The sequence below is a fragment of the Malaya genurostris genome, chromosome 2 (genome assembly GCF_030247185.1).
Source record: "Malaya genurostris strain Urasoe2022 chromosome 2, Malgen_1.1, whole genome shotgun sequence".
In the NCBI taxonomy this organism is placed as follows: domain Eukaryota; kingdom Metazoa; phylum Arthropoda; class Insecta; order Diptera; family Culicidae; genus Malaya; species Malaya genurostris.
Window position 1 is genome coordinate 185,718,805 of NC_080571.1, and position 10,717 is coordinate 185,729,521.

The window sequence follows — 10,717 nt, forward strand, 5'->3', positions numbered from 1 at the left end:
CTGAATCATTCGGTTTCTTAGGTCGTCCGCGTTTTATTTCAGAAGTTGCCGGTGAATTGTTCCTGGATCTCGTTATTGGTCCTGTAAGCTGATTGATTTGTGTATGTTCTTTGCTATGCTGTGGTTTACCCTGATTAGTCTGTTGCTTCGTTTGATGTACATACGTTATTAATTGTCCGATTTTATTTTCTTTTCGATTTAGTTCTTCTAAAAGTTTCACAATTTGTTCGTCTTTCTTTTTCATGGTTAATTCCAGTTCTTTTAGTTTATTTTCGATTTCTGTGGATCTAGCTGCAACTTGAGCATAACTGCCTTGGCCTTGGGCTACACGTTTGAGTCTCTGAAAATGTTAGATTATCACGAATTTTTATTTTAATGATTTCAGCTTCTTTTTTGTAAACTGGGCACTGGCGGTTTGAAGGGCGATGGTTACCTTGGCAGTTGTGGCAAAATTGTGCTTCATTACATTCTTCATGCCCATGTTGTTCTCCAGAGCAATTAAAACAACGTTGCGGACCCGGGCATCTGATGCGTGTATGGCCGTATTTGAAGCATCCATAGCATAACATTGGATTCGCGAAATACGGGCGGGAGGGAACGTTTAGAAGGCCTACTTTGATATATTCCGGATAAGAGGTTTTGCAAAAGGTCAATATGAGCGCTGATGTATTCACTTTCTATATATAGTCAAGAAGAAAAAAGGTTAGATCCTACCTTGAGTTTCCCTTCGCCGTACAAATATTTAAATCGCACCAATTTTTAATTTTTGTATTTAAAAACTTTTTCGTGACTGTTGGGTTTCGAGATAAAACTTCCTTTTAGCACACCGTCACTCCGGTCGGCTCAAATAGTGAATGAAGCAGAGCAGGTAGTTAAGCGACGATATGACGCAACATTTATGGCGCTAAGCGGATAATAAGAGTTCCACTGGGTAGCCGGGCCAATGGCCGATTGTTTAGTTCAATATACTGCGTGGGTATTCACAGAATCTTCGCATTTAAATACTTGTTCACTGATTTTCTTAAATTTTTCACTTCTCACATCTGAAACTATTACTTAATTAGCAATAGAATGATTTTCCACTGTCGCGATTAAGAAAATTGCGTAAAAAAACCGTAAAAAACTCAGGAGCGCACGAAATTGTTACCATACTAGACGGTGTTTCCAACTCTGATGAATAATAGTAATAATAATAATAATAATAATAATAATAATAATAATAAGAATAATAATAATAAGAATAATAATAATAATAATAATAATAATAATAATAATAATAATAATAATAGTAATAATAATAATAATAATAATAATAATAATAATAATAATAATAATAATAATAATAATAATAATAATAATAATAATAATAATAATAATAATAATAATAATAATAATAATAATAATAATAATAATAATAATAATAATAATAATAATAATAATAATAATAATAATAATAATAATAATAATAATAATAATAATATAAATAATAATAATAATAATAATAATAATAATAATAATAATAATAATAATAATAATAATAATAATAATAATAATAATAATAATAATAATAATAATAATAATAATAATAATAATAATAATAATAATAATAATAATAATAATAATAATAATAATAATAATAATAATAATAATAATAATAATAATAATAATAATAATAATAATAATAATAATAATAATAATAATAATGATAATAATAATAATAATAATAATAATAATAATAATAATAATAATAATAATAATAATAATAATAATAATAATAATAATAATACTAATAATAAAAATAATAATAATAATAATAATAATAATAATAATAATAATAATAATAATAATAATAATAATAATAATAATAATAATAATAATAATAATAATATTAATAATAATAATAATAATATTAATAATAATAATAATAATAATAATAATAATAATAATAATTGTTACGAAACCACAGGGCTGATTCGTGCCGCGGTGGTGAAGTTCAACACCGATCACTGCTGTCAACGGAAGAGAGCATAAATGTCAGTCGAAAACGTCAGGCAACATGACCGCGTGCCAAACTGTCGCCTGCAGCATAAAACAGTACGTGAACTAACAGTGCAGTCTCAGTACAAATTTATTCCTGATAATTTAAAATAACTAAGTGCTAAGAGTGTAAATCTAAGTGTTTGAATTTATTGAATTTAACTAGGTAACTAAAACTATACATGCAATTGTTTATGAATTTAAAGAAACTGATGGAAATAATTATAATTACTTAGGCTAATAGTACGGCTCGATTACATGGGCATGACAGTAATATTGGGTATGCGAATACCGTACAAGCAAATTTAAACCTATTAGCTATACAAGCTACTACGTACAGTTTTGCGCTATTTGTCTCGGATAGAAAAGGAAGAAGAAAACGAAAATGTAAGTTAAAATTAGTTTATGAAACTGAATTCATAGAAACAAAATATATTACAGCTTTGAAGCTGCGATTTAGCTGCTATCAAGATTGTGGTTCTTCTCCATCCGAACAATCTTCAAAGATTTTCCTGTGATAATATTACCATCACGAATATCGACGAGATGGGGGTGGCGAAACACTGCACTAAATGCGATCGCCCGGATTCAGTTGATAATCTCGTAGGATGTGATGTTTGTGAGACATGGATGCACTTTGGATGTGCAAATGTGACAGATTCCATTGCGGATATCAATCGCAGTTGGAAATGTGAGCAGTGCAGGGAAGAGGAATCCCTGATTCAATCACGTGTGTCAGTCGGTCGTTCGTCTACAAGCAAATGTTCAAGTCGAATTGAACTTAACCTAAAAATGTTGGAGGAACAAAAGGCTTTAAGAATGCAAAGAATACAGCAGGAAGAAGCAGCAAAAGCAAATGTCAGGATGCAATTAGCTGAGATGGAGAAAACTTTCTTGAAGAAAAAGTACGAGTTTCTGCTAGCAGAAGCAGATAATTCAGAAGATGGAGTCAGTAGGAAATCGAGATTGAGCAGTCGAGCTAGCAAGGAGAAAGTACGGACGTGGCTTAGCAAGCAGGAAGTGAACACATCACACAATGTGAAAGTAGTGTTATCCAGTAATCCTTCGCCAATGATCGTTAACACTGAAGCAGCTCAGCAGTCTGGTATTCCAGCTCCCATCACTTCAAGTCCACCTGCATCGAATGTTCCTGACATAGCAGTTTCTGGTCCTGCATCAGCATCAACACCAAATTCAACAGATGGTAAATGTTTTCCGTGCTCTGCTACTGAGATTGTATCCCACGATTTGGTACCAGTGGGTTCAGATGGTTATGTATCTCATGCGGAAATAATGCTCGACGTTCCCCGCCGAGCACCGGTGAGTTCTTCACAGAGGACTAGATGCAGTTCGTTCATAGAAACAAACATTCTGGAGCAGATAGGCACCGATCGAGTCCTGCGGAAGATTACTAACAGTGCACCGCCATCTATTGTTAAGTTTCCTACCAGAACGGATTGTAATCAGCAATCAGAAATAATAGCTAGTAATAATAATATGTTAGGCACGAGTAGGGCACTAGAGTACGACTACAACGCGGTCATACATTCCTCTAGTAATAGTAGGCCAATGATCCATGATACGCTAGTAGTAACAAGTGTGTCAGCAGTACCTCCCGTAACCTATAGGTCCTTGCCAGTGTGTAGCTATAATTCCATCTTTCCACAAAATACCTTTGCCTTAAATCAAGAGTTAAAACCATATGCTCCCGCGCACAGTGTTGCGGCCAGTCGGTGTGTTGCAACTAATCCAACAAAGTCATGCTTGATTGGGGAACATTATCGTCGGATGGGAGGCAGTACGGTTAACTTCCAATGCCCTGGATTATCAGTATCGAGTGTGCATACTGGAGCAACGTTAAGTACCACTTGTCAAACGACATGGACCCGTAACAAACCCCCCGGGCCTTTTGGCGGTGATGTACCAGGGATAATAAATAATTACATACCGATTTCATCACAGCCAAACGTTATGCTTACAAATAGTGGTGGCTACCGTGCAAATACGAATGTGTTGATACCACCAGTTTCCCACGTCACTTCACGCCCATTCGATATTCCGTTCCTTCAGCCGTCTGTACCCTCGTCCATATCCGTTCCTCAGATCGAACAACGACAGCAACAGTATATAGATCGACCCGCTGTCCCAGGGCGCTGTGGACCAACGAATGAACAAATGGCCGCAAGGCAAGTTATGCCAAGGGAGCTACCGTCCTTCTCCGGAGATCCGCAAGATTGGCCAATATTCTACAGTTCGTTCTGCAATTCGACTGATACATGTGGATTCAGTGACGCAGAGAATCTGGCGAGATTACAACGTTGTTTGAAAGGACAGGCGTTAGACGCAGTAAAAAGTCGATTACTCATGCCGCAATCGGTTCCATTCGTGATTGATACACTGCGTCGATTGTACGGTCGACCGGAAATACTTATGTACTCGCTTCTTCAGAAGCTCCGAACAGTTCCTTCTCCTAAGACTGATAATTTGCAGTCGCAGATAGATTTCGGTCTTGCGGTACAAAATGTTGTAGATCACATGAGTATCGCTAATCTGTCTGATCACTTGTGTAATCCGATGCTTCTCCATGAGCTAGTGGAGAAACTTCCACCTCAGCTCAAGATGCAGTGGTCTTATTACAAAAGTAGATTTACTTGTGTCAACTTGGCGACCTTCAGCGCGTTTATGTCGGAACTAGTGCTGATGGCATCGGAGGTTACACTCCCTATGGATGCGCTTACCCTCAACTCCAAATCAACTAAATCAGGCAGAGACAAACCGAAGCTTTATATACACGCTGAGGAGATACGGGATGGAAAATCCAAAGCCATCGAGAAGAATGGGGCGTTACCAGACCAAGGTATAAAGGCTTGTGTGTTTTGCAATAAAACAAACCATGAGATTGCAAACTGCAAGCAGTTCAAGGCGCTCGATATCGATGATAGATGGAAGACCGTTAAGCAGAAACAGCTGTGCCGAAGCTGTTTAGTGCTACATCGGAAATGGCCCTGTCGTACTAAAACGGAGTGCGGCGTTAATGGTTGCCGAATACATCATCACAAACTTCTACATTCTGAGAACTTTTCGAGCAAAGCTGATCCAATAAGCGTCGCCGGTAACCAGAATACGGTAGTACACCAGAATCTACACCGTACGATGTCGTTTTCGCTATTTCGGTATTTGCCAGTAACGATACATGGAAATGGTAAACAAGTCCACACGTATGCGTTTCTCGATGACGGGTCCAACTCAACCTTACTGGAGTGTAATATTGCGTCGGCTTTGGGAATCAAAGGACCTACAGACGGCTTCTGTCTAAGTTGGACTGGAAATATTACCAGAGAGGAAAAGGAGTCGCAGCGTATCAGCGTAGTAATTCACGGAAATGGAAAGAAGTTCAAGCTTCATAACGTGAGAACAGTACAGAATTTGCACTTACCGGCACAAACGTTGGACTACGAAGAACTGTCCTATACTTTTCCTCATCTGAAAGGTCTTCCTATCCAGAGCTATACCAACGCAGTTCCTGGGGTAATCATCGGAATCGAGCATATCCGGCTATTGACAGCGCTGCGAACGAGAGAGGGTAATAACAACGAGCCAGTGGCGACTAAAACCCGCCTGGGCTGGTGTATCTTCGGAAAGAGCTCCCAGAACAGTAACGTTATGGAACAGTTGAATGTACACATAGACGACGGTATGTCTAATCGTGATCTGCATCAGTGGATGAAACAATTTTTCGCCGTTGAAGAGTCAAGCGTGACAGTAAAGCCGGAGGCTCACGAGGACAAACGAGCACGTCAAATCATGGAAACCACCACTCAGCGGGTCAACGGTGCGTTCGAGACGGGATTGCTATGGAAATACGATCACATCTGTTTTCCTGACAGCTACCCGATGGCACTACGGCGCATGAAAGCGTTGGAGAGGCGGTTAAGTAAAGAACCGGCTCTTGCATCAAGAGTGATGGAACAGATTTCGGAGTACGAAATGAAAGGATACGCCCATCGTATCACTCCGGAAGAACTTCAATCTACGGAAGCGAGTAGGGTCTGGTATCTACCACTAGGCTTAGTGCAGAATCCCAAGAAACCGGACAAACTGCGACTGATCTGGGACGCCAAGGCTCGTGTTGGCGGTGTGTCGTTGAACGATATGCTATTAAAAGGTCCTGATCTCTTGGTGGAACTAATTTCGGTACTGTTGCGTTTCCGACAGGGAGAGATTGCAGTGGTAGGCGATATAAAAGAAATGTTCCATCAGATCAGTGTTCGGAACGAAGACAAGCAGTCACAGAGATTCGTTTTTCGTATGCAGCCTGAGTTAGAACCCCAAATTTTCGTCATGGACGTATGCACCTTTGGAGCTACCTGTTCACCGAGTCTTGCGCAGTTCGTCAAGAACAAGAATGCAATGGAGTTTGCCGAAATCTTCCCAAGGGCGGCGAGGGCCATCAGGGATAACCACTACGTGGACGATTTTTTGGACAGTGTAGACACCGTAGAAGAGGCTATTCGATTAGTCAAAGAGGTGAAATATATTCATGGACAGGCGGGGTTCGAGATCCGTAACTTCAGCTCGAATTCGGACGAAGTTCTAACGGGTATCGGTGAAACAGTTGAGCGACAGCAAGTATCGATGAACCTGGATAAACTCTATACAGAACGCGTTTTGGGCCTGATCTGGATACCGAAGGAAGATGTTTTCACATTCGATTTGAGCAACATGAAGGAGGAAATCAAAGCATTAGTTGAAAGCGAAAGTATACCATCTAAGCGTCAAGTCTTGCGAACGGTCATGTCTCTGTTGGACCCGATGGGATTGATTGCACACTTTGTTGTGCATGGCAAAGTTCTAATGCAGCAAATATGGAGAAGTGGAACGGATTGGGATGACCTGATATCGGTCGACTTGCGAGATGGTTGGAGGACTTGGTGCCGACAGATGCAGAAACTGAATGCTGTCAGCGTACCTCGTTGCTTCTTCAAAGGGGTCAACAGTTCCATGCTCAAGGATGTGGAAGCTCATCTCTTCGTAGACGCAAGCGAACTAGCTTGTGCGGCTGTTCTATATCTTCGATTCTACAGTGGAGGCGGGCCTAGATGCGTGTTGGTAGCGGCAAAAACCAAAGTTTCTCCGTTGAAACCGTTATCCATCCCACGTCTTGAGTTACAAGCGGCGATGATCGGAACGAGATTGATGGATTCTGTGCTTAAATCGCTAGACATCAAAAGTACTAACCGCTTCATGTGGACGGACTCTACTACCGTGCTTTGTTGGTTGCGATCCGACAGTCGACGATACCACCAGTTCGTAGCCTTCCGTGTAGGAGAAATTCTCACTACAACCAGCGTAGATGAGTGGCACTATGTACCTTCGAGAATGAACATCGCCGATGCTGCCACCAAGTGGAAGGACGGGCCGAACTTTGACCCAAACAGCCCGTGGTTTAAAGGACCAGAATTCTTGTATCAAACACCAGATCACTGGCCCTCAGAACCGTCATTGAACCGAGCAGAGGCCGAAACCGAATTACGTTCAGTGTTTCTTTACCACGGAACGATTCCTTATTCGTTGATAGATGCTTCTAGGTTCTCAAACTGGAATCGTTTACTGAGGACGACAGCATACGTACTACGAGCGGGGCGCCGATTCAAAGGTGAAAAAGTTATCAAACCGTGTATCATGTCTAAGGAGGAATTGTTTCTAGCAGAGAACATTTTATGGCAGCAGATACAAACGGAATCGTATCCAGATGAGTATGCCATTCTACGTCGTAGTCGAGAAAACTGTACAAGTCCAGTTTCAATACCGAAGTCTAGTGCACTATACCGACTGTCGGTTTTTATGGATGATTACGGTGTTATCCGGATGAACAGCAGAATATCCGAGGCACCAACTGTGCCGTACGATACCAAATTTCCGATTCTACTACCCAGAAAGCACGTTGCAGTACATCTTCTGGCCGAAAGCTATCACCGAAAGTTTCGCCATGGAAACAACGAGACGGTCTGTAATGAAATGCGTCAACGATTTTTCGTACCCGGACTGCGAGTTTTAATTCGGAAAATATCAAAGCAGTGCATGACCTGTCGCGTTGGAAAGGTGATCCCTGTTCCTCCTATGATGTCATCGCTACCGTCAGCTCGCGTTACTGGATTGATTAAACCATTTACTCATACAGGATTGGACTATTTCGGGCCAATTCAAGTGAGACAAGGTCGCAGTTTGGTAAAAAGGTGGGTGGCATTATTTACGTGCCTTACGATACGTGCTGTACATCTCGAGATAGTACATAGTCTCTCCACCCCGTCGTGTATCATGGCCATCAGGCGATTTGTGGCTCGTCGTGGTTCTCCGGAGACTTTCTACAGCGATAACGGGACGAACTTTCTTGGGGCAAGTAACCTTCTGAAAAAACAGATACAAGATATTCACGAAGACTGTGCGGTAACCTTCACGAGTGCTAGGACAAGCTGGATTTTCAACCCTCCGTCGGCACCTCATATGGGCGGCTCCTGGGAGCGAATGGTGCGCTCAGTAAAGGCAGCCATGTTGGCGATAGCAGATCACCCTCATCATCCTAGTGACGAGGTATTGGAAACCGTAACGCTAGAAGCCGAATCGATCGTTAACTCTAGACCACTTACATACATCCCATTGGAGTCGTCGGAGCAAGAGTCGCTAACACCCAACCACTTTCTGTTATTCGGAACGAAGGGAATTACACAGCCAGAAATACCAGTGAACAACGGGAAGAACGTTTTGCGAGATTGTTGGCGCCTAGCACAGTGTTTAATGGATCACTTCTGGTCTCGCTGGATTCGGGAATACCTCCCAACGATAACTAGGCGCTGTAAGTGGTTCGAACCTGCTCAGCCGCTCAAAGTCGGTGATCTTGTTCTAGTTGTGGAAGAATCCAAGCGGAACGGTTGGCTACGAGGTAGAGTCGTTGATGTAACCAAGGCACCAGACGGACAAGTTCGTAGAGCAGTTGTGCAGACGAAGTATGGCTTACTCAACAGACCTGCAGTAAAGTTGGCTCTTCTGGACGTACTGAATCCGGGAGACGGTCCGGAACTTCACGGGCAGGGGAATGTTACGAAACCACAGGGCTGATTCGTGCCGCGGTGGTGAAGTTCAACACCGATCACTGCTGTCAACGGAAGAGAGCATAAATGTCAGTCGAAAACGTCAGGCAACATGACCGCGTGCCAAACTGTCGCCTGCAGCATAAAACAGTACGTGAACTAACAGTGCAGTCTCAGTACAAATTTATTCCTGATAATTTAAAATAACTAAGTGCTAAGAGTGTAAATCTAAGTGTTTGAATTTATTGAATTTAACTAGGTAACTAAAAGTATACATGCAATTGTTTATGAATTTAAAGAAACTGATGGAAATAATTATAATTACTTAGGCTAATAGTACGGCTCGATTACATGGGCATGACAGTAATATTGGGTATGCGAATACCGTACAAGCAAATTTAAACCTATTAGCTATACAAGCTACTACGTACAGTTTTGCGCTATTTGTCTCGGATAGAAAAGGAAGAAGAAAACGAAAATGTAAGTTAAAATTAGTTTATGAAACTGAATTCATAGAAACAAAATATATTACAGCTTTGAAGCTGCGATTTAGCTGCTATCAAGATTGTGGTTCTTCTCCATCCGAACAATAATAATAATAATAATAATAATAATAATAATAATAATAATAATAATAATAATAATAATAATAATAATAATAATAATAATAATAATAATAATAATAATAATAATAATAATAATAATAATAATAATAATAATAATAATAATAATAATAATAATAATAATAATAATAATAATAATAATAATAATAATAATAATAATAATAATAAAAGGGAACCTCCTCCAAATAATGGTTTTATTAATAACCCATTTTCAATGATGGAATTTTCTATAGCACTCTTGTCTTGTAACAATAACGCTCCTGGGTTGGACAGAATTAAATTCAACTTGGTGAAGAATCTGCCCGACCTCGCAAAAAGACGTTTGTTGGAATTGTTCAACAAGTTTCTTGAGCAAAATATTGTTCCACCTGACTGGAGACAAGTGAAAGTTATCGCCATTCAAAAGCCGGGGAAACCAGCTTCCAATCACAACTCATATAGACCCATTGCGATGTTGTCCTGCATCAGAAAATTGTTCGAAAAAATTATTCTACGACGTCTCGACACTTGGGTCGAGACGAACGGTTTGTTGTCAGATACTCAGTTTGGCTTCCGTAGAAATAAAGGGACGAATGATTGCCTTGCATTACTTTCGTCTGACATCCAAATTGCCTTCGCTCAAAAGCAACAAATGGCATCTGTATTTTTAGACATTAAAGGAGCATTTGATTCAGTTTCCATTGATGTTCTTTCAGACAAGCTCCACCAACATGGACTCCCAGCGGTTATAAATAATTATTTGCACAACCTTTTGTCAGAGAAACGCATGCATTTTTCATATGGCGATTTGACAACATTCAGAATTAGCTACATGGGTCTACCGCAAGGCTCATGCCTCAGTCCGCTCCTTTATAATTTTTACGTGAATGACATTGACAGCTGTCTTGTAACCCCATGTACACTAAGACAATTGGCAGATGATGGCGTGGTTTCAGTTACTAGACCCAAAGCTATTGATCTGCATAAACC

At 40.1% G+C, this 10,717-nt stretch overlaps 1 protein-coding gene across 1 annotated transcript; it reads left to right on the forward strand.

Annotated features, from left to right (window-relative positions):
* The first annotated feature begins 2,829 nt into the window (after nt 1–2,829).
* Nucleotides 2,830–9,153, forward strand: LOC131429035 (uncharacterized). The gene has a single exon (XM_058593086.1). It carries the CDS (start codon nt 2,830–2,832, stop codon nt 9,151–9,153), a length of 6,324 nt encoding a protein of 2,107 aa, XP_058449069.1.
* Nucleotides 9,154–10,717: the final 1,564 nt, after the last annotated feature.

Bases quoted from the DNA above. Each gene is read 5' to 3' on its own strand.
- LOC131429035 (XM_058593086.1), top strand. From the start codon at position 2,830: ATGTTGGAGGAACAAAAGGCTTTAAGAATGCAAAGAATACAGCAGGAA.